This window comes from Heteronotia binoei, chromosome 7 (genome assembly GCF_032191835.1).
Source record: "Heteronotia binoei isolate CCM8104 ecotype False Entrance Well chromosome 7, APGP_CSIRO_Hbin_v1, whole genome shotgun sequence".
Classification (NCBI taxonomy): Eukaryota; Metazoa; Chordata; class Lepidosauria; order Squamata; family Gekkonidae; genus Heteronotia; species Heteronotia binoei.
In genome coordinates, this window is record NC_083229.1 from 108,430,488 (window position 1) to 108,454,470 (window position 23,983).

At 43.1% G+C, this 23,983-nt stretch overlaps 1 protein-coding gene across 1 annotated transcript in view; it reads left to right on the plus strand.

Annotated features, from left to right (window-relative positions):
- The window catches only part of FARS2 (phenylalanyl-tRNA synthetase 2, mitochondrial), a 324,061-nt gene that overhangs the window by 74,728 nt on the left and 225,350 nt on the right, over positions 1-23,983 (plus strand). Inside the window, exon 4 of the mRNA XM_060244360.1 lies at positions 21,549-21,708. Within this exon, the coding sequence (XP_060100343.1) occupies positions 21,549-21,708 (160 nt within the window). The remainder of the gene's footprint in view (positions 1-21,548; positions 21,709-23,983) is intronic.

A 23,983-nucleotide genomic window follows, 5' to 3' on the forward strand; every position in this document is an offset into this window, starting at 1 on the left:
CTTCTGATTTTATTTTGTTTATCTTTAAGTAGTCCCGGAATGAAGATAGTCATCAGTATCTTTTTCTGCAGTTATCCAGATCCAACACCGGTCTTGTATAGCTTTAGATGTTTAACAGTCTCAAAGAAGGTTAGGGTCCTGTCAGGCTTATGTCAAATAAATGACTCTGGAAACTTCTGCAGATGATGAATATGCAACTCGTCTCTGCAGACCCCTCATAGCCTCAAAAGAGCACCCCCCAGGACTCCCTTTTAGCCAAGGTAAATCTCTTCAGAGTTTCCTGTGCATATCTTGGACTGATCTCTGACTGAGAAAAGTAGGCAGTAGTCATTAAATTGCCCTCCACTACCCCGAACAGAAGCCCCATCCTGCTCCCCTTCTGAGAAGCAATTCAGCTCAGCATTTTCCAACCCCGGAAGTCAGTAATTAAAAAGTTTCTGATCTTATGGGATGCTTAGTGCAACTGGTTCAAACATCTATGGTACTCCAGTGTGTCATGGACAAGAGCAGGAGAAAACCTTTCATCTTAGGAAGGACTGACATTTATGGAGATAGACAGGTATCTGTAGTGCCATTGAGGCTTGTTTCTCCTTGATCTCTACATTACTACATCCTGCATGAAAGATGAGAAGCCCGACTAGGGTTGCCAACCTTCAGGTGGTAGCTAGAGATCTCCATGTGTTCCAGTTGATCTCCAGGTAGCAGAGTTCAGTTCACCTGGATAAAATGGCTGCTTTAGAAGGTGGGCTCTATTGCATTATACCCCATTATCCTTTCCCCTTCTCAAACCCTGCCTTTCTCAGGCTACACCCCAAAAATCCCTTGGCAAAGCCCCACACCTGCCCCCAGCTTCAAGGTAGGACCGAGTCTTGCTTGCCTGCTTGTGTTCATGGTTGCCCAAGCTGGGAGTGGCAGTGGCCTGGCAGGCACTGGGGTGGAAATGTTACACAGAGAGCTACAATTCCATGTGACTGAGGGGATCTGGAGTTGTATAAAGAGAAGAAGAAGAAGAGTTCATTTTTATGCCCTGCTTTTCTCTAACCTAAAGAGTCTCAAAGCGGTTTACCATCGCCTTCCTTTCCTCTCCCCAAAACAGGCACCTTGTAGGGTAGGTGGGATTGAGAGAGTTCTGAGAGAACTGGGACTGGCCCAAGGTCTTCCAGCAGGCTTCCTGTGGAGGAAGAGTGGGGAATCAAACCCAGTTCTCCAGATTAGGGTCTGCTGCTCTCAACCCCTACACCATGCTGGCTCTCAAAACATGTCCATAGCAAGTGATTTCGAGATGGAAGTGCCTTTCAAAAGTAGGAAAAGTTTAAAAAAAATCTATGGGGCATGCACAAACCATTGATACCAAAGAATCCAAAGCATTTATTTTAAAACTTCCCAAGTAATATGGAGAATTTTAGTATGCACTATGAATATTAATTTGCTTGTCATTTAAGACCAGGTCATTTAAATTTTGAAAAAGTCTTTAAAGCCACATTTTGCCTTAGTATTAATTATAATAGTACTATAAATGGATGCAGTGCAAGGAAGAACTTTATCGGCGTTGTGCAGCGTGGGAAGTGCTAGATACACAATTGACCTGGTGCTGCAGTGAGCTGCTTCTGCCTTCTGACAATGCGTCCATATAAAACTAATATATTCTTCAGCATTGCTTATGATCTGGTTAGTTTCTTGCAGGACAATTAAGCTATTTTTACTTTGCTTTGAGAGAGCAGAACCTGTGTCTCAGTTTTGGCTGGTTCTGCGTGCCTGTTTCGAAAGGAGCACTGTAGGAAAGCGCCGTCCTAATATTTCATATCTGGAAAGCGTCTGTGGCATCTGTCATTTTGGTTTGTTACCATTTTTAATCGAGAGATTATTTTTCTCAAGAGAATGACCGAGATGTTATTGCCGAATGCTGACATCTGATGTATTCTGTGGCAGTTTTGTTAAGCCAGGCAAATGGGGTTTTGTTGAGGGGAGGGGAGTAGGATTGCGTAACTTTCCTTGCATAACTATTAGATTGTTTTATTTGCAGCTTTTGAAATGGGAACATAGATCATATTTGCTATAGGCAATTTGAGGGTGGAGCCTGGGGAAGTGGTGTTTAGGAAGGGGATAATACTATGCGGTCCACCTTCCAAAGCAGCCAGTTTATCCAGGAGAAGTGGAATATATGTTCTAAATGAATCAATAAAAAATAAATAAATTATTTGTGTAGTCTGGAGAAAAGTTGTAATTTCAGGAGATCTCCAGCCCCCACTTAGAGGTTGGTGGCAAGCCTATTTTTAAATAATCTGTTGAGAATTTCTTAGAACTGTATTTGTTTAATTAGCATCATGGTCCCCCCCCCCCCCCAACATCCTGAAGATTTGGGGCACATTACAGTTTTGACCGCAGAGTGATGGTCTCTTTGGGAAAAACATTTTATAGGGACTATAAAATAAATCAGAAGAAAAGTGTACATTGACTGGCATCAAAGTTACTTTGTAGCCACTGGAGTTTCTGAATACTGGGGGGAGCAAACAGCAGGGGAAGAGCTGTTGAATTCATGTTCTACTTATATTCTTCCCAGAAGCATTAGGATGGTCATCATAGATACAAACCGTGAGACTGTTTACAGTTTCATGGTCAGACCCTTCAGGGCAGGAATGTGAAACATGTGGCCTGGGGGCCCAATCAGGCCCCCCAAGGACTCCTATTAGGCCCGCAAACAAGTCTGCTACCTTCTCTCTTTCTCTTGCTTCCTTCTGCATCATAGCTTGCTTTGCCAGACTTGCTCAGTTGTGCAGGAGCTACAGAGCAAAGTCTCCATTGGCTGAGACTCCTCCCTTGGGGAGGAAGAGCTTACTTTGCCAGGTTCTCAATTGCACAGTAGAACTACTGAGTCAAGCATCTCTTTCTCCTATTGGCTAAGGCTCCTTCTCCTCCTTGTCCCCTGAGGAGGAAGGGAAAGAGCCAGAACTTCCTTTGCCCAGTTCCCTTGTCCCATGGGAGACATACAAAAAAAGCACCTTTAAGACCAATAAAGTTTTATTCAAGGTATGAGCTTTTTGCTTTGCTACATAGAGAGAGAGAGTTCTGTTCACTCATTATGCCTGGGTGCAGCTGGGTTTGCTTCCCCTTTTTCACTGAATTAATGCCTTCATGATCCAGTCTTTCTCAGTAGGTAAGCAATGTGAACTATTTAGATGAGGAATAAAAACAAGCCAGCGAGATGGATTCGCTTGAGAGTGTGTGTCCAGACCAAGTTCACTCAGCACATTTCCTTTGTAGACTGTATTAACCTAGGCTTCGCATACAGCATATAGTACATTGGTCTTTGTGAAGGCAAAACTGTCCAACTGTGATGATTGACACCCTACCTGGGTGAGGATCAAGGCACAGAATACTGCACAGACTGATAACACTTCATTAGGAAGTCTCACTTCAATGTTCAATTCAGTTTAGAGCTACATTGTGGGAATGTGCTTCTTTGACACTGGATCTTTCGGATATATATATTTTTCATTTTTCAAAAAACCACAAGGATGTAGAAGGAAAAGGGATTGAGGGAGATGAATTCGTTAAAAAGTTTACAGATATGAAATAATTATATATAACAAAGGAAGTCAACTATATTAATAAAATGCATTTCTCATGTATAAAGGTAGACAATAGAACATAACCGCTACTTTTGAAGATAATTTAAAAACTCACACAGGTTTTTTCCAAGAAATTCTAACATTGTCATATTATACAGTTTAAATTCACCCTGTCACTCAATATTGCATTTTGATTCTACTGTCTTACGGATTAGTTTTATCTGCAGACATTTCTAATGTATAAAAAAGAGAAGGAATAAAGATAAGGCACTTTTGCAAATAGTAAAAACAATATAAAGATTAGTAAGTCTAAGTAAAACATTATACTAATATTACCAATAACGTTGTCCTCCTGAATGTTTTTCTTTTCTTTTTTGATTCCCAAACTAGAAAAGGAAATTATTACGAAGGATCTATAAATGAGATATATAAACAGTTCTCTAAGTCAAAGGTCCTCAACTCCCAGTCCATGGACCGGTCCCAGTCCGTGGCCTGTTAGCAACCAGGCTGTAAGTTCTATAATTATTTCATTATATATTACAATGTAACAATAGAAATAAAGTGCACAATTGTATCATTCCGAAACCATCCCCCACCCCCCGGTCCATGAAAAAAAGGTCTTCCACAAAACCGGTCCCTGGTGCCAAAAAGGTTGGGGACCGCTGCTCTAAGTTATTTGTATAAATTTGAAATAGTCACATAGTCATATGAAATAAGTTATAGTTATAAGAAGTGTCAACATTCTGTGTATCTTTAAAAATCAACAATACAGTCCTTGTCTAAGTGTAAGGTTATAAAACATTAACAACACTGACAACCATCAGTTGTCTATGAAGTCAAAAGCTAATGTTGTAATAGGTATAAAAGGCTCTCTATTCTCAAATTCACTACTTGATCTTTCATTTAAGTGGTTGGTCAGTTTCACCATAGCTGCATATTTTTCCACGCTTCAAGACATGGGCAAGCCTCATTTTTCAATTTCGTTGCAAATAACAACTTGTGCTGCTGTTAGCATATATTGGAGAAGTTCATGTATTACTCTTTCAGTGTTCATGAGTAAAATGCCCAATGACATTGTCTCTGGTAACATAGCAAATTTTATGTTCAAAATTTTCTGAATTTCTTCATGTATTTCTTTCCAATATTTACTAGACTTTTTAGAAGACCACAATATTATGGTAGAATGCACCACCAATCTCCTTGCATTTCCCCACATTTTTAAAATCCATTCTCTCTATATCTTTCGAGGTGATATACCAGCAAAAAAAAAAAAAATCTTATAACAATTCTCTCTGAATGCCTGATTGGCTGTGAATTTTATGCCCTTTGTCTGCAAATTTTCCCATTGTTGAAGTGAAATCTCTTTATTAAAATTCTTTGACATTGGATTTGATGACGTTGTTATTAAGTGGTTGGTCAGTTTCACCATAGCTGGGTTAGGGTTAGGGATTAGGTACTTCGTATTTCCCTTTGTACCCCTTGCTTGGTGATCTTACAAGTTACAAAATGCCCTTGGTGATGTGCACACTTTACTTGTTATCTTGAAAGGTGCTTTTCTTGTTCTAGTAACTTCAGCAAAAATGCCATTGTTGTCCACGTATAGCTCAACAGGACTTACGTAGAGATTATTGAACTAGCCCATTCATTACCTTCACTTATCCTTATGTCATGGGCCACCCTGGTTTAGTATGCAAAGATGAGTCCTCACTCGAGGAGGAGAGCAAACATCCCCAAGTAGTACCAGTACTGCCTCTGAGCCAACAGGGCCGTCAAGCCAGGAGGTTCCCGCATGGACCTGCCTACTGCCAGACCCACCAAGGTCTCCTGAATGACCCCCGGAAGCAGAGAAAGTGAGGGGCAAGGACTAAGGCTTTGACCAGCTGCAGGTATGTGTGTTTGGCAGCCCAAGGCCTCACCTTTGCTGAGGGAACGCCAGGGGGAATCAATAAGGCATTGCAACCTTGAATAAAGGAGCTGACTCACCTTGTAGAGAGGAGCTTAATGTGGGATCTGTAGGAAGCACCCAATATGACTGCAGTGAAGGTAGTGTGGGATCAGTGTGTCTGCAGTCTTGTTGATAGCCCCATCATTTGCTTGACCTGCTTGAGATCAATTCATGGAACCTTTTAAACTGGGCTGCTTTTGGGCACTGCCTTTGGAACGCATGCTTTGATTCTGAACTGAGACCCTGGGCTGCCTTCTGACCTTGCATCTGGATTCTGTTATTGGACCCTGGACTTTGATGTTGGACTATGACCTGAGAAATCCTGTGGTTGCTGGGACTTGCCTCCCACCTGGTGGCTAGGACACTCGATTTGAATGCTCTGGGATTGTTTGTCCTTTTTCTACCTGGAAACAATCCAGAATTTCAAGGTAAGAGAAGAGTCCAGGCATCTTGAATTTGTAACTGTGCCTGCAAAATGTTTCAGTTCACCTTGAGTGAACATTTCAGACAAGGAACGAATGATCTAATCAATCACTGTTCTTTTCTGTAAACATGTGACCATTTTTCCTCCCAAGACTCCTTTTTGAATATTACTACTGTGTTGAATTTGTCCCGCAGCATGGATTTTGGCTTTTTCAAAATGCCCTAGTGTAGTCCAAACCTTATTTTATGAAATATTTGACATCTTTTTCCTTTGTGATTTGTCTTGGAATGGATTACGAAGACTGGGTGGGATCTAGGCGTGAATGTCTAAAATATATATTTTTAAAAAACTGAACGGCATCTGGAAAGTGGGTGCTGCTAGATTTTGCTTTACTTGAATTATTTCATTTTACCTGAAAGAGAATGTGTAGTCTGGGATTATATATTTCTATCATCAAAATAGAATTCAAGTCATCACAGACTGTACATTCCACACACAGGAAGGATATGCACAACCCTGTACAATATGCTTGTTCTCCAGACATCAATATGCTTCCTCCTCCAGCACGTCTGTCTTTGCATTTAAGATTAATATCTGGAGCATGGGGAACTTCAGTAGAAACATATTCATAACCCTTATATTTTGGATCTCATTTTCTTCTAAGCCTGTGTAACCTGTCTGTTACTTTGTTTATGTAAATATGATGATTGTGCCACAATGAAAAAGAAAAGGTAAGAAAATATTGAAAAGGAGAATGAGAACTATAGCGCCAGAAAGCTGCCCCCCCCCCTCAATGAATCTGTAATAGATTTATTAACTTTTACATTCAAAAAATTGTACCACCTCAAGGTGTCTGTAAGCATGTGCAGACTGCTTGTCCTTTGGGAAGGGCCTAGTAACATTGAGCCAGTGCAGATGAGCGCGTATTAAGTAACAAAATCTAAACAAGCGGATAGACAGTGTTGGGTAGCCATGAATATCAGCCATATTGAACTTCTGGTAGTATTTCTCTCCCTCACAGCTCAGTGGGAGAAGTCAATGTAAATGTGATTGGGGATGTTGGTGTAGAACTGAGAAGACCTGGGTTCTAATTCCCATTCAGCCATGAAACTCACTGAGTGACATGGGTAAGTGATATTCTCTCAGCATACGCTACCTCATACAGTTATGAGGATAAAATAGAGAAAGGAAGAACAATGTATGTCAGTGTATGGATTTGAGTGGGTAGTTGCTTGGCCCATTAATGTACAGCTCTGTGTGATAGGGACCCCTTCTGTTGAAGAGTTTCTGATCTCACAGATAGACCTGCTTTGCTTGCATTTGCATCAGGTGTGGCACAAGCCCTTGAGACCCTTCAAAGCTGCCCTTCCTGCCTGGATGGATGGATGATAGGATATTTTTGTGTAGTGCAGAAGAAATAATCTTGGATGGAGGATCCTGGGCAGGCAACATATGCTTTCTCTGCTGCCACTCAAGTGGGATTCTCTATCAGAAATGGACCACAATCAACCTCTACTAGTTTATCTTTTTTTTCTGTAATTAAGTGTATTCTGGAGTAAATAAAACTTATAATAATAATAAAAAAAGAAATGGGCTGCAAAAGTACTTCCTCTGCACCCTTCCTGTGCTGAATCTCCTGTGGCACAAAAAGAGATGTGCACCTTCTCTGCTGCCACCTGCCTAGGATTTTCCATCCAAGATGGCATGAAGAACTATTTTCCCTGAATCATGCCATGGATGGATTCCAAGTGGACAGCAGCAACATGAGAGAGAGAGCATGCGCGGTCCTGGCAAGGTCTGCAATGCCACTGCAGCTACTGTCTTCCATGGTCATATTGAAAGAGGCAGTCCTGAAATAGGTGGCTCCGTGGCTGCTAAGGGCCTTAAAGGTCAGAACCAGCACCTTGAACTGGATGCAGTGCAGCCCTCAAAGCACAGGATGGATCATCTAAGGGGTGCCCATTAGGACACATCATCTAAGGGGTGCCCATTAGGACTCATACAGCTGTGCTCTAGATCAGTTGGAGCTTCCGGGTAAGGCACAAGGGTAAAGCAAATTACAGTAGTCTATCCTGTAATCAAGACAAATCAGTCTGTTGAGAAAATAGTCTACCACATAGTCTAAGCAGTATCTCTCCAGCTAAGCAAAGCATCTCTCCTAGGGCATAAGGAGCAGCATTCATGTGGTGCAAAATGGCTGATGTAACTAATGAGTGTTGTTTAAAATATCCCTCCCCTACAAAAAAAGACTGTGTGATTGGCCAAGGAAGTTCTCCTGAATGATCCTAGGGCTAAGATTGGTTGGCTGTTTCTCAGGGAATGAAAAACAGATAGGTGGGCATTGTTGCATTTCTGATAATTGATTCACAACAGTAACAGGTCCCAGAGTAGTTCTTGGAAGGCTTTGACTACCTAGAATATAGCATAACCAATATGATGCCAGATAAGTCTGACAGCCTTTCTGGTTGGCGATATCTGACCTCACACACCTAGAAAATGGCGGCTTTTCTTTCAGTAGATGTACTAGCCAATATGGAAGTGTAAATAACTAGTGGGGGGAATTGAGGGAAGAAGAAGTCACATATCTCATATTTCCATGAACCTTCATACACTGAATGTATTTGGCATAGTGTCATCTGTGTTTCCATAACTTCATTTGGAAGGCATGTCTGATTTTGAAAAAGTCATGCTTTAATGTACAATTTGCTCTCCAGCAGAGGGAGCCAGTGTAAATCTAAAGAGCATGCATTTCAGAGAAGGGATTTAATTGGCAGCAAATGAACACATATTGATAACAGCTTGAGACATATGTTTTAGAGGATACCAACCTTTTTGTAACCTTTTGAAAAACGTATCTGAAGGGATGTAGGAGAACCCTTCTGATAAGTCAGCTTCCTTCTGCTGACTGTATTCAGGATCTGATGACTCAGAAGGAAATACTATTTACATTTCAGAGTGCACCCTGATATTGTATAATAAAATGTATAAAATTACAAGTGCCATACTTATTGGTTTAGATCATAAGTTGTTTCAGTTACTGTAATACATGAAGAGGTGTAATTACATCTAAATCCATAAAACCTCCTATTTTTGAGTTGCACTATATGTGTGATACAATGAAACAGGCTTCTGAAATTTTTTTATCCAAGCCTCTGTATTTCTTATTCAAGTTTTGGTTGCGGTGATGCCAACATTTTATTCACACAATACACTAAGGAAGCAAACTTGATATAACATATTTTTAAAAATACGTTTCCAGAAATAAATGTGTGTTCTCCGACTGTTGATAGTTGGCAGAGGTTGTGGGGCTGATGTTTAAAATTCTGTTTGATGATTGGAAGAGGTTGTGGGACTGGTTTTTAAATTCTGTTTTATGGATGCTGCAAATAATCCTGGGCAATTTTTTGCTGTGTTTCTCAGCTGTAAAATGGAACTGATTTCCGCTAAATGATATAAATGCTGTGTAGTGCATTGATGTGTATTGTATGTATTTGTAGATCCCAAACACATGTTTAGTTGAGGTTGCAGTGCGAATGTGGAACATGAAGCTCCTGGAAGCTCTTGAGAAGGTTGCCCATCAGTGACCACTCTTGCCCCTGGTTACCACGGAGCTGGGTGACTTGAAGAGGGCCAGGAGATGTTTGGAATGACAGTGGCAATGAACTCATACAGAGTCTGACAGATTACCATTGGACCCCATTGGAAAAGCTATGAAGTGGCAGTAATGGCGGCATACAGCTTTACTGCTGTGTCATCGGCAAGTTCACAACCATCCCAATTGTTCAAGGTAGCTCAACACCTGTTGACACCAAAACCTAAGCTTTTATTGTCTCAGGAAGAAACAATTAAACTGTGATACTTTTGCCAAGGTTTTTTGCTGATAAAATATTGAGAATACAAGTTGATCTGGATGTCAGTTGTAACATAGCTACACCAGAAGAAAGGCCTAATATATGCCTGGTTTATTTATGCTCCATTTTGACCAAGTTTCTGTGATGGAAGTTTGTAAATTCCTAGGACTGCTAAAATCATGCAAGGACCACATCAAAAACTCTTTAGCATACATTATAAATCAGTTACTAACTTAGAGTACCTTCCCTTGGCCACTCAAAGAGGTGGTTATCTTTTTATCCCTACAGAAAAAATGATGCGGCCAGTTATCACCAGTTCCTAATCTGTCCCTTTTGGGCAAAGTGATTGAGATAGGGGTACCAGACCAACTCTTCTTGGATAATTCATCTTGGAGAACACAGTTCTGTCCCTCTGTCATGGGTCAAGCAGGGCTCGGTGAGGACTCCTGTGGAGGAGGCGACTCAGGAGAAGAGGAGCCATCTCATGTGTAGCCATCTCTGAGTCAGCAGAAAACAGCAATCAGGATGATGAACTGAAGGTTGATCAGAATTCACAGCCAACAGCTGGTGCAGAGTCACAGACCGATTTCACACTCATCTTATGTCACTCTCACATTCGTCTTCTCAGCGCGGCTTCCTTTTGATTTCCCACTATCCGCCCTGGGGCTTCAGCAAGCATCGGCATTTTCGTGCAGCAAACAGAAACTGCTAAAAACCAGTTTCTGTTCACTGCGCAAAAACACTGGTCCTTGCTGCAGCCCTGGGTCAGATAATGGGGAATCGGAAGGATGCCGCACTGAGAAGATGAACGTGAGAGCGTCGTAAAGTGAGTGCAAAATTGGTCACAGTCTCCAGTCCTAAGTCTACAAGTGAAACTAAACTGATCATTCGCAGCCTTTCAGTATTGCCCATACTCTTTGAGTGCCACAGACAAGCTACAAGCAGAACTACAGGAGAGATGGCAAAATGCTCACCTCCTGGCCCAACATCAGCTACTGGATGTAGTTACAGAATTACTTCTGAGCAGCTGACTGTAAATTGGACCATTAAGCACATGCCTATAAAAACCAGACGAGGGAGTTTGTTAGGTGCTGAAGCAACAAATCAATCTACCACTGACTCTGTGACCACATCCTTGGAGCCTTCCTTGCCCATGTGACCCTTGGACTGTTTTCTGACTAGTTTTCAGTTCTGTTGACTTCTGCTCATGAGTAACCCTTAGACTGCTTGACTATACCTCTCAGACAGCGCCTCAGCAATGGCTCTTTTAACTTTGAACTCTTGATCTGAGCTCTTGATTCAGTTTTCTTCACTTAGACTTTGACTGCCACCCTTGGCTCTGCCTGACCTGCAACACCTCTGTACAATCTCTATGTAAAACCCTTAGGAGAAATCATTCATAGCTTTGGGGTGGCTGTCATCAACTACATACAGCTCTATATATTCATACGCAGTTCTCCTGGTGGTGTGGTAGATAGGTCCTGAATAACTGCCTGGTTGCTGTGCTATATTAGCTAACAGTGAACAAATTGAAAGTAAACCCTGAAAAGACAGAGGTTATTTTTGTTGGGAAGCTGGTGATGTTGAAGGACATTGTGTTCCTTGTGTTTGATGGAGTTCAGCTGACCCTTTCTGACTCTGTTAAGAACCTGAGGGTTATACTAGACCAACATTATTGCTAGAGAAGCAAGTTAATACAGTTGCAAAAAAGACTTTCTTTCAACATCTTATTTATTTATTTGTTCGATTTATATCCCGCCCTACCCCACCAAAGCGGGCTCAGGGCGGCTTACAACACAGAATGCTAACAGTAAATCAGTTTAAAATACATTAATGATTATACAATAAAATACATAAAACACACATCAATATACTATGCTACCTCTTCCTTAAGTCAGTTCTTCAAGTATTCCAGTGTTCAAATATTCTGATGTTCATAAGTTTAAATATTCAGGCATCCTGGTATCGGTCAGTTGTATGCCAACCGGAAGAGGGCTGTTTTACAGGCCCTGCGGAACTGTTCAAGGTTCCGCAGGGCCCTCACCTCCTCCGGGAGCTGGTTCCACCAACAAGGGGCTGCAATCGAAAAGGCCCTGTCTCTGGTCGCTTTCAGACGGGCCTCCTTTGGCCCAGGGATTATAAGGAGGTTCTGAGACCCCGATCTCAGCACTCTCTGGGGAACATGTGGGGAGAGACGGTCCCTAAGGTAGGCAGGCCCCAGGCCATAAAGGGCTTTAAAGGTCATAACCAGCACCTTGTACCGAACTCGGTATGTTATCGGCAGCCAATGCAGTCCCCGAAGCCCTGGCTGAATGTGCTCCCATCTAGGGAGCCCTAACAACAGCCAGGCGGCGGCATTCTGCACTAGCTGCAACTTCTGGGTTCGGCACAGGGGCAGCCCCATGTAGAGGGCATTGCAGTAGTCCAGCCTCGAGGTGACCGTTGCATGGATCACTGTTGCCAGATCGCCGTTCTCCAGGAAAGTGGCCAACTGCCTTGCCCACCTAAGGTGAAAAAATGTGGACTTGGCAGTGGCTGCTATCTGGGCCTCCATAGTTAGAGTAGGCTCCAATAGCACCCCCAGGCTCCTAACCCTGTGCGCTGCTGTCAGAGGCACACCCCGGACCACGGCGACCCAAGCAAAGGACCTCTGTCTTCGCTGGATTTAGCTTCAGCCCGCTCAGCCTGAGCCATCTAGACACGGCTTGCAATGCCAGGTCCAGGTTTTCTGGGACACAGGCAGGCCGGCCGTCCATAAGTAGATAGAGCTGGGTGTCATCAGCGTACTGGTGGCAACCCAGCCCATATCTCCGGGCAATCTGGGCAAGAGGGCGCATGTAGATGTTAACATCAGGGAAAGCACTGCTCCCTGAGGGACATGCCCAATCGCCACTCTTTGTCCCCGACCCTCGAGGAAAGAGGCAAGCCATTGTAAAGCCAACCCCTGAATCCCCACGTCGGGGAGACGGCAGGTCAGCAACCGATGGTCGACCGTATCGAACGCTGCCGATAGGTCTTACAACATCAGTACCGCCGAGCCGCCTCGGCCCAGATGCTGCTGAAGATCATCCACCAGGGCAACCAGCACTGTCTCCGTCCCATGACCCGGGCGAAAGCCCGACTGATGGGAGTCGAGGACGGAAGCTTGTAAGGTAGATGCTTACCTTGACGTGGCTGATATGACCACCTGGATCCATGCCACAGTTACTTCAAGACTAGTCTACTATAATATTGTAATGTACATTGGTCTCCTCTCAGAATCAATTCAGAGCTCCAGCTGATCCAAAATGCCTTGGCTTGGCTACTGTAGTCAGCTAGATGGAGCGCACATATTACACCCATCCTGTGGTCACTCTATGGGCCCAAAGCCGTTCACGGCCTTGGATCCTCATACCTGCAAGATTGCTGTCCCCCTGGGCTCCACCAAAACAGGACTTTCTGCAGATGCCAAGTGGCAAATGGCAAAATCAACAACTTCCATCTCTGTTGTAGCTCTCAGCCTAGAAAATGACCAGCTTGAGGAAGTCAAGAAGGCTCCTACTCTCCTTGTTTTTTGTAAACTGTGCAAAATTGAATTATTCAGGAGGGCTTTTCTACTCAAGCAATAGGATTGCATTGTACAGAATGATTCACAAAATTACTTGGATAAATTATTAAGGACCATGGTCTGTGCTACTGTGAACTGCTTCCTGTAAGTAGGATCCTACTATGTAATTTTTGCATCATTTAATGTATCATTTTAATACTTAGATTTTCTTCACTGCTGTTTTTAGATTTCTGATTGGTTCTACAACTGTAATTGTATTATATTATTTACTGACTGTCCCACCCTGTTTTTTTATTTTAATTTTAAGGGAATACAGAATGAAAAATGGAATAGGGAAAAATGCATAATAAGTATAATTACCAAAACACAATATAAGGGCAGTTTAACAGATATTAAGGACATCTGTTGATCAAAATACATGTATGTATAAAAAGAGTATATGGCATAATAGGTTAGCAAATATATAACATGGTATATATAGCATAATGGCATAAGAATATATAATGAAGGTATATATAACGGGTGACCAAACTTGCTTAATGTAAGAGCCACATAGAATAAATGCCAGCTGTTTGATGGCCACAAAACAGGAATGTCAGATGTTTGAGAGAGGGAGGGAGGAAGGAAGGAAAATAGATGGGAAGGAGGGAGAGGTGAAAAGAAAGCAACTTTAACTTTAAATGCATTCCCCAAGCTGCCAGCTGGCTTGGCTTGGCGAAATGATTTAAAGAGAGAAATGCCTTCTCCAAGCCGGCCAGTGGGGCTGATGGGGGCTTCAAGAGCCACACACTGTGTGTGAAAGAGCCACATGTGGCTCCTGAGCCACAGCTTGGCCACCCCTGATATATAACATAATAATTTATAAGATCACTATAACAACGTGCTTTATATATGCTACAATTGTCTCATACTATATTATCATTTTTATCCTATCAGTTTTATATATTTATATGACATAGCTTAAATTACCTCATAGGAATTTTAATAGAATTTTCATGCAACAGTTTGTTCTAATAAAAAACACTTACAAATAATATCCCTTATATTTCATACTAAAACTGTCATATAGTATTATCAAATACTATTAAGCCATTCAAATGTGTAACTACAAAGATTGGTTATAATAATCATAAAGACTCACCAGTTGTTTTCAGATTCACCTTCCATTCTCTGGTTAATGTAGTGTGTCAGTTTTGCCACAACTGCATATTCTTGCATCTTGTCTATCCAGTTTTGAAAAGTTGGGCAACCCTGAGTTTTCCACTTAGCTGCAAAGATAACTCTTGCTGCAGTTAACATGCAACTGAACAGTTCGTGCATTGTTCTATCCACAGTCATTGGTAGAATTCTTAATAGCATTGTCTCTGGTGATATAGCAGATTTAATATTAATTTTTTTTAAATTTCAGTATGTATTTCCATCCAATATTTGCTAGGGTTTTTTTTTTCTACAAAATTACCACACTTCCAACATAATCCTTTATAGATTTTATCCATCTTCTCAATGTGTTTTGGTGTAATGTACCAGCGACAGGACATTTTATACCAGTTCTTCTGCAAGTGCTTGGCTCACTGCAAATGTCCCACATTTGCATTGTTGGCCCAAGTGAGAAAGGTGGACTATGAATAACGTAAATTAATATTTTACTTGTCTCACTATGTGTGTTCTGTTGTACTTTGCATACTGTGTTAGTTCCTGCTTGTGATGCAACTCGACTAGCTTCTAGAAAGCTCTAATTAATGAGTGCCCCCCCTTTCCATCTGAGTCAGAGCCCTTTTCCTGTCCAAGTGGTCAGGTGATAGAAGGGGAGGAGCACTCTTCCCTCAGTTCTTCCTTCACTGCTGTGGAGCATAGAACAGAATATGGCAATGCAGTGGGGAAAGCAGGGGAGGGATGTGCGACTGCAGAACTGATTTTCCAACAGGCTCTTCGCTCCTGGAATCCACTATGCCAACCTGCAAATGGGCAAAATTGAGTAGTGTTGATTGAGTAGTGTTTCACAAATGTGGATGTGGTGAGGACCTAGTTGTTGCCTTACCAGGAGAAGCCCAGCAGGAACTCATCTGCATATTAGGCCACACCTCCTGATGTCACCATTGTTTCACACAGGGCTTTTTTGTAGAAAAAGCCTGGCAGGAACTCATTTGTATATTAGGACACACCCCCTGACACCAAGCCAGCCAGAACTGCGTTCCTGCTCAAAAAAAGCCGTGTGCCTTATAGACACTGTCTTAGAGTGCTGCAGACAGAAGATGTTTGAGCCCTCGTCGAGTGAGCCTTTAGGGGGAACAGGCAGTCCACTTTTGCCACGCTATATGCCATTCTAACTGCAAATGTCACCCATCTGGAAAGATCCTGAGCTCTTTCTTTTTTAAGCTCTTTAAAGCAGATGAAAAGTTTGCTATCTTTTCTAAATGTGCTTGTGCAGTCTAAATAAAACAGTGCTCTGCTCATATATAGCGTTGTCCATGTCCAGGTGTAAAGCTGAGGTTTCGTAGCAACCCCCCTTTGTAATTAAGTTTCAGATTTTTCTGTAACCCCTGTTTGCAGGAAAATTTTCCTTCAGTATCCAGAGATGAGGACAAACTTGAATATAAGATACAGTATTTTTCACACTGTACATTGTAGAAATTCCTGTGTCAATTTGTTTTGATAAGAACACAAGATATCCCTTTAAAGAGAGTGCAATATGACCATTCCCTGTAGTAATGTATGGCTGTGAGAATTAGACCATAAGGAAGGCTGAGAGCAGAAGAATAGATGCGTTTGAGTTGTGGTGCTGAAGAAGACTCTTGAGAGTCCTTTGGACTGCAAGAAGATCAAATCAGTCAGTCCTAAGGGAAATCAACCCAGACTGTTCCATGGAAGGTCAGATGCTGAAGCTGAAATTCAAATACTTTGGCCACCAAATGAGAAGGGAGCACTCACTGGAGAAGACCCTGATGCTGGGAAAGAAAGAAGGCAAAAGAAGAAGGGGATGGCAAAAGATGAGATGGCTGGACAGCGTTACTGATGTATAACTGACATGAATTTGAGCAGACTTCGGAGGATAGTAGGAGGGCCTGGTGTGACTTTGTCCATGGGGTCGCAAAGAGTCAGACTCTACTGTGCGATTGAACAACAACAGTATGGCCATTAGTGTCAGACTAGGATCTGGGAGACCTGGGTTCAGATCCGCCATCTACCATGAAGCTCACTCTCTCTAAACCTAACCTACCTCATAGGATTATTGTGATGATAAAATGGAGGACAGGAAAATAATGTATATCACCCTGAGAGCCTTGGAGGAATGGTAGGGGGGGGGGGGGGGCGGGGTGGAGTATGAAATTAAATAGATGACACCTCAGGCAAGTAATGAATGGCAGTTTCTGCGAATTAGATAAAAAATACAGGACTATAGATTCAACACCAGCAATATGTGTTATGTAGTGTGTAGTAAAAGTCTGTCTCTTAAATATGGGCTATGCTTGTCCTTTTCTGAATACCGTTTCTGTTATGTAAGTTGGATGGGTTCCAACAGTGTAAACAAGCTCAGCTTTCTTTATTTGGTGGCTTGTGGACTCAAAGAGCCTGTGATTGCACTGAAAGCTGAGGTAGCTTGCTGTCCAAAATAATTTGTGTTGTTTTCATTCCCAAACTAAAAGTCCCCACTGTAAACAGCATAGGGTACTCCATTATTAACACATCGATTTGAGTATCTGCTCATTGAATGACAGTGTAGGAGCTGGGGTGTGATCTTACAGGTTTTATTGTGTCAAAGAGTGATTGTGATGGCAGGAAGGGCTGTTGTTGGTGCACAGGTTCCGCATTAGTGTCACTGCTTATCCATCAGTTTGTAGGCTGCAGAGCATTTTACAAAAAAAAAAAAATGCTTTGAATTAAGGTGAAGTGGATTTAAAAGAATGGAGTCGGTTTAAGGAGAATTTAACATAATTGCAAACACAGGGTTCATTTGTTTGTTTTTTTAAAAACCAGGAAATGGAATATAAAATGTGTGTTGTTTAAAAAATTGTAACAGAACTGTGATTGGGAGAAGGCCAAGAGGTTAGAATCCTTTAGGAGAGTCTCAGCAGATAGGTTCTAAGCCCTTTATCATTATCATACGTTATTAACAGGAGGGTCATAATAAAACAATTGTTCAATGGTGACTTCTAGCCCCATAAAAATATTTACAGTTCATCCTAAACAGATTTACGCTGTTCTAAATCCATCGAAATCCAATGATATACAACAGTGCAACTTTGGTTAGGACTGCATTGTTAGTAACATGTTTACCAGATTTTAGGTGTATTCCTTTAATGGCCTTAGTAAATGTCCACATAAATCTAGGCAGCAGCTGCTATATGCTGCCAAATCCAGAACTTGCCACCCTTGTACCTGCCACCCCAAAGCCTTCATTCTCTTACCGTACCAAGAAAAATCTGTAATGGCTGTATTTAAAAAAATAGGCACCAGTTGTTGGTAAAGGATTGGGGCTGGTTGTGAAAGGCTCAGATTCAATTTGTTGCTTTGCCATTCAAATCCTTGCTCAGGTTCAAATCAGTTGCTTTGCCACTGATCACCCTCAGCTGAATCTCTCAACAGAGCCTTCCTCATGACATGGTAGTTAGGAGAAATGCAATTTATACAGTAGTTCATGCAGTGCAAAGTAATGTAGCAATCCCTCATAAAAATACTACAGTAATATCACTTCACTGCCGAAAAGCAAACAAAGTGGTAGGGAATTGGATAACAGCTGTGAGGCATTTGCAACATATTTAGCAGATAAGGTCTTATCACTTCTCCAGGTCCTCCCGGCCACAGTTGATACAGTAAGGGAACTGGAAGCCCTTGTCCATCTTCAGGTCCAATATTGGACCATTTCAGCTGACCCTCTCAGAAGGATGTTGACAGTGTCCTAGCACCTGTGAAGCCAACCACTTGTCTTCTGCATCCATATCCTTCCTCGCTGGTCAAAACCTATGGGAAAGGCGCTCAGGCCCCCCTGGGGAAAATTATCAGCTTGTCCCCCTCTTCTGCGACTTTCCAAGGGGGGTCAAAGGAGGCAGTGGTTCATCTGGTCTTGAAGAAATTGACATTGGATCCTATAGTCCTGGCCAACTGCAGCCCAGTTTCAAATTTACTGTTTCTGTGTAAGGTAGTTGAGAGAGCAGCTTTCTTACATAAGAACATAAGAGAAGCCATGTTGGATTAGGCCAATGGCCCATCCAGTCCAACACTCTGTGTCACACAGTGGCCAAAAAAAAACAAGTGTCATCAGGAGGTCCGCCAGTGGGGCCAGGACTACTAGAAGCCCTCCCACTGTGCCCCCCAAGCACCAAGAATACAGAGCATCACTGCCCCAGTGATCAATACGCTGTGGCTAATAGCATCCATCCTTGAGTCAAGGATGCATCCATCCTTGACTCATTCCATTCTAGTTTCAGCCATGGCCATGGGACAGAGATGGATGTACTCCCCCTCACAGACGACTCTGGAGACACCTGATTAGGGTAGCTGCCAGGCTCGGCCCAAGCCCTTCCAATGCCCTAGGCAGCACAGTTCTGCCCACCCCTGCTGTGGGCCTACTCGTGAGTAGACTGTAGGCACTAATAAGTAGACAGCAGGTACTACTCGTGAGTAGGCAGCAGGCATGGGAGGGGGAGCGAGCGGAGTGCGGCAGGGGGGTGGACTGGCAGGCATGTGGCTACTCATGAGTAGCCCCATGCCTGCTGCCTACTCGCAAGTAGCACTGGGCAGCAGCTGGCGGCGGAGGCAGGGTGAGCTTGGGGGGGGGCGGGAGGGATGGAGCTGGTGGCGGCTGCAGGGCACACTTCGGGGGGCGGGAGGAAAGGAGCTGGCTGTGGGGGTGGCAGGGCAAGCTTCGGGGAGTGGAAGGGGAGTAGCTGGTAGCAGCAGCAGGGCAAATTTCGGGGGGATGGGAGGGAGGGAGCTAGCTGTGGGGGTGGCAGGCGGGAGCGGGGCAGGCGGGCGGGAGCTGGCGGTGGGGGAAGGCAAATTAGGCGGTTGTCTTGGGCACTGGGAGGGGGGGAAGCTCGATTCGGTGCCCCCTCACTCCCAGCACCCTAGGCAACCGCCTAGTTTACCTAGTGAGAGAGCTGGCCCTGAGTGCTGCTGTTATTTCTGGATCTGGCAGCAATGTTCAACACAGTCGATTATGATCTCCTGACCTATTGCCTCACTGAGATAGGTGCTCGGGGGTCAACCTTACAGTGGTTTTCCTCTTTTCTCCATGATCAGGCAGAAAGCACCCTCTTGGCGTATCCCCACTATACCCACTTGAATGTAGAGTGCCGCAGGTGGCAATTCTCTCACCAGTGTTAATTAACATCTCTATGCACCCTCTTGCCCGGTTGGTCAGGGAGTTTGGGCTGGGATGTCACCAGTATGCAGATGACACCCAACTCTTTCTGTTGATGGATAGCTGCCTGAACTCCGCCCCCAAAAATTTGACCAGGGCGTTAGAGGCCATGGCTGGGTGGCTACAGCAGAGCCGGTTGAAACTTAATCCAGTGAAGAGGGAGGTCCTAAATCAGGGAGAATTGGATTGGGAATAAGGTTGTCCACCTTGGATGGCAGCCAGAAGGTAGGAGCCCTGGGGGTGGTCCTGGATGCCTTGTTTTCCATGGAGGCCCAGATCACCGCAGTTGCTAGGTTTGCCTTTTATAACCTCCAGCAGATCAGGCAACTGGTCCTTTACCTCTCCCCTCAGGACTTGGTTACAGTGACTCATGCAATGGTCACTTAAAGGCTTGACTACTGTAACTCATTTTATGCAGGCTTGCCCTTGCATAAACTCCATCCGGAAACTCCAGTTGATGCAAAATGCAGTGGCATGCCTGCTAACTGTGCTGCCTGTGTGGGCACACATCCAGCTGGTGCTATGGCAATTGCATTGGCTGTCAATTGAGTACCAGGTCCACTTAAAAGGTACTTGTATTGACCTTCAAAGCATTGTGCGGCCTGGGACCAACATACCCGCGGGACCACTTCTCCCAGTACGTGGCCCGGAGAGCCTCGTGCTTTGCTGATTAAGACAAGATGGCTGTCCCTGGCCCAAGGGATGTCATTTAGCCTCGACCAAGACTTTCTCTGCCATAGCCCTGGCCTGGTGGAACATGCTTCTGTGTGAGATCTGGGCCCTGTGAGACCTTCTACCATTCAGCAGGGCCTGTAAAATGGAGCTGTTCCACCAGGTCTTTGGCTGAGGTGGTGGGCAACCAACAACTGCTGAAGACACTACGAGTTCTGGAAACTGCACATGATAACTGTGCAATTTGTTTTTAAATTTCTTCATTTTAATGTGTTTTAAACTATTTATCTGTGTAGTGTTGTGAAACTGGATGGCTTAAATATTCATCTGTAATCTGCTATGAGCCCACTTGCAGGGAGGGCAGGATCTAAATTTGAAAAATAAATAAAAATAAAAGATATCTTCAGAATTTTCTCTGTATCTCTTGCAGGCTACGTATGCACGTTTCTAATGTGGAATTCTTTATGATTCAACTATTTTATTGCTTTTTCATATTACCCTCTCCTTTTTTTAAGCTTTAAATATTGAAAAGTTAAATGTAAAGCATTTATATTAGCCAGTATATCTGGTGTTTGATTTTGCTTTGAAGAATTAATGCATGAGAACTGGGGAACTGTAGTGAAGAGTATGGAGCCCATGGCACAGAGCGGTAAAGCTGCATATTGCAGTGCAAGCTCTGCTCACTACCTGTGTTCGATCTTGGCAGAAGCTGGGTTCAGGTAGCCGGCTCAAGGTTGATTCAGCCTTCCATCCTTCTGAGGTCAGTAAATTGAGTACCCAGCTTGCTGGGGGTGGAAAGTGTAGATGACTGGGGAAGGCAGTGGCAAACCACCCCATAAAAAGCCTGCCAAGAAAATGTCATGATTTGACGTCACCCCATGAGTTAGTAACGACTCAGTGCTTGCACCTTTACCTTTACCTTTTTTTAGTGGACGAGTGTGAACAATGAACTCTGGCATCTTCTGTTTAAATCAGACCATAGCCATAAACTCTCTTGGGTTGATTTAGACAAGCCCAGCTTTCTGAATACCTGGATGATAATATTCACAACAAAAATGTCAATCAGATTCTAAGGCTGCAGATAACCAAGAGAAAGTGTATGTTCTTTGAATACTAAAAAAAGAAGAAGCATTATACAGATGCTAAGTGTTGTTGCTTTTAATTTCCTTTTTTGCTCAGCTGTTCAGCAATATCAGTGACGGAGAAAGTTTTTCCTTGTTTGAAAAAGGTCTTCGCACACCACACAAGCAAGAGACACACACCATGGAAGCCGTGAAGCTTGTGGAGTACAGTTTGAAACAAGCATTGAAGAAACTTGTGGTTCACCTCTTTGGTGATGGTAAGTGCCTGGCAGGCCAACCCTTCAGTCCAGCATAATGAAAACTCAATCGTGTGCTCTCCCAGTGCTGACGCAGGAAGCTCAGCAATAGCAGTAGAAGCAAGAGCAATTGTCAGAGCTACTGCAGTAGCTCTTGTTTCTACTGCTGTTCAAATAGAGTGCAAGACTCTCCAGGGCACATACAGGGAGAGTCAGTCCTGCATTGGCTGGTGGTCCCTGGCCCAGAGGACATCTGCTTAGCGTTGATCAGGGCCAGGGCATTTTCTGCCTTGGCCCCGGCCTGGCGGAATAAGCTCCCACTTGAGATCAGGGACCTGAAGTAAATTAAATAAACATATGTTATGCATTATTTATTTATATATCCATGCCCTCTTTTCTCCCCACGGAGGCTTGCCACATAATTCCCTCATCCTCACAGTCCTGTGTGGCAAGAGTGACTGGCATGGTGGCAGAGCAGAGTGGAAATTCCAGCTGGAATCTCGTATGATACTCTAATCCCAGTACCATGCTTGCTTTCCCTATATTGAGTTAATGCAATACTTACTTGCGCACAAGCGTAAATTGCTGTTAAGGGCAATTGCTGCTATGTTTAGTGGCTTTTAAAACATGATAGACTCATTCATGCCGAATAAGCCTATCACCAAGATTAATAGCCCCAATATCTAAATGAAGCCCCCACACTCTAAGTACCGAACACTGGGGACCAACAATAGAAGATGGCCAAATCTTTACCCTTGCTTTGCTTCTGAGCTTCTGCAGGTTAAGGAACGCTGGACTAGATGAATATTCTTCTAGTCCTTCAAGGCTGCTTTTGAATTATTTTCTTGCCTTCAGAGATGACACAATGATCTATCACGGAACTGCTGGCTAGCATGAGAATTCATGCAAGATGTTGGCAAGTTTCAGAGCTGTTGAAGGGGAGTATTTTTAGCAGAAAATCTAACAGATAACATAGCAATTAAAACTCCTACACAAACATTGTTTTTAACAAACCTCTTTTTTTCTTCTGCGGAGAATTTTCCTGTGTCGTGTTCATGAACGCTTCTTTTGTACACTCTGTTTCATTTGCCATGCTGCCTTGCTCTTGGTCCTTGCTGCATGGCATTTCATGACCTCTGAGTGTGAGTTGAGGATAATGTTGAGTTGTGGATAGAACAGATTGATACAAATATCCGCCACTATTAAAAAAAAAATTCCTGTTTATTGAGAATTAGTAAACTTATACATGAAGCAGCCCCATGGCACAGAGTGGTAAAGCTGCAGTACTGCAGTCCAAACTCTCTGCTCATGACCTGAGTTTGATCCCGGCAGCTGGGTTCAGGTAGGCTCAAGGTTGACTCAGCCTTCCATCCTTCCAAGGTCTGCCGTGAAAACGTCGTGATTCGACGTCACCCCAGAGTTGGAAAAGACTAGTGGTTGCACATGGGGCTACCTTTACTTTTTTACATTTTAAACTTATATATAACACGTTGCCAGAAATTAGTAGTGTTGAAAATGCAATAAGAAGCAATCAGTATCAGAGCCAAAGAAACTGAAAAGAAAAAATTACACAAATTAAGTTACAAAACAGAGTATTTAACGTAGAAGATCCCTTCTCATTAAAAAACAATAATCAAACAAACCATCTATGAGAAAAGGCGAAAGGAGCAAAAGAAAGATAACCCTTACATATAAATATTTATATATATAGTGGCATCCACTCCTGTGTCCTGAAGCAAAAATATCAAGGAAGTATACAAATAAACAGAAAACAAAGAATAATGAACATTAAAAATAAAGCATAGACACCTGCAAGAACACCGCTTCTTTTTATATTTATAAATATTGGGGAGGAAAGGAAAGGAAAGGAAAGGTCCCCTGTGCAAGCACCAGTCGTTTCCGACTGTAGGGTGATGTTGCTTTCAAGTTTTCATGGCAGGGTTTTTACGGGGTGGTTTGCCATTGCTTTCCCCAGTCATCTACACTTTCCCCCCTGGGTACTCATTTTATTGCCCTCGGAAGGATAGAAGGCTGAATCAACCTCAAGCCGGCTATCTGAAAACCCAGCTTCTGCTGGGGATCGAACTCAGGTTGTGAGCAGAGCTTACAAATTTTTTTTGTAAAAGGCTGATAAAGATCCTTCAGATCCTTTGAGCTATTTGTATCATTTTCAGGGCTGTGTCACATATGATACATCTCCTGTCACTCTCTGCTCTGGGGCCTGTAAGTGGCTTCTAGAAGAGATCTTCTAGCATTTGAACAATATGGTCACTGCAATATGCCTTTGTCTGGCTGC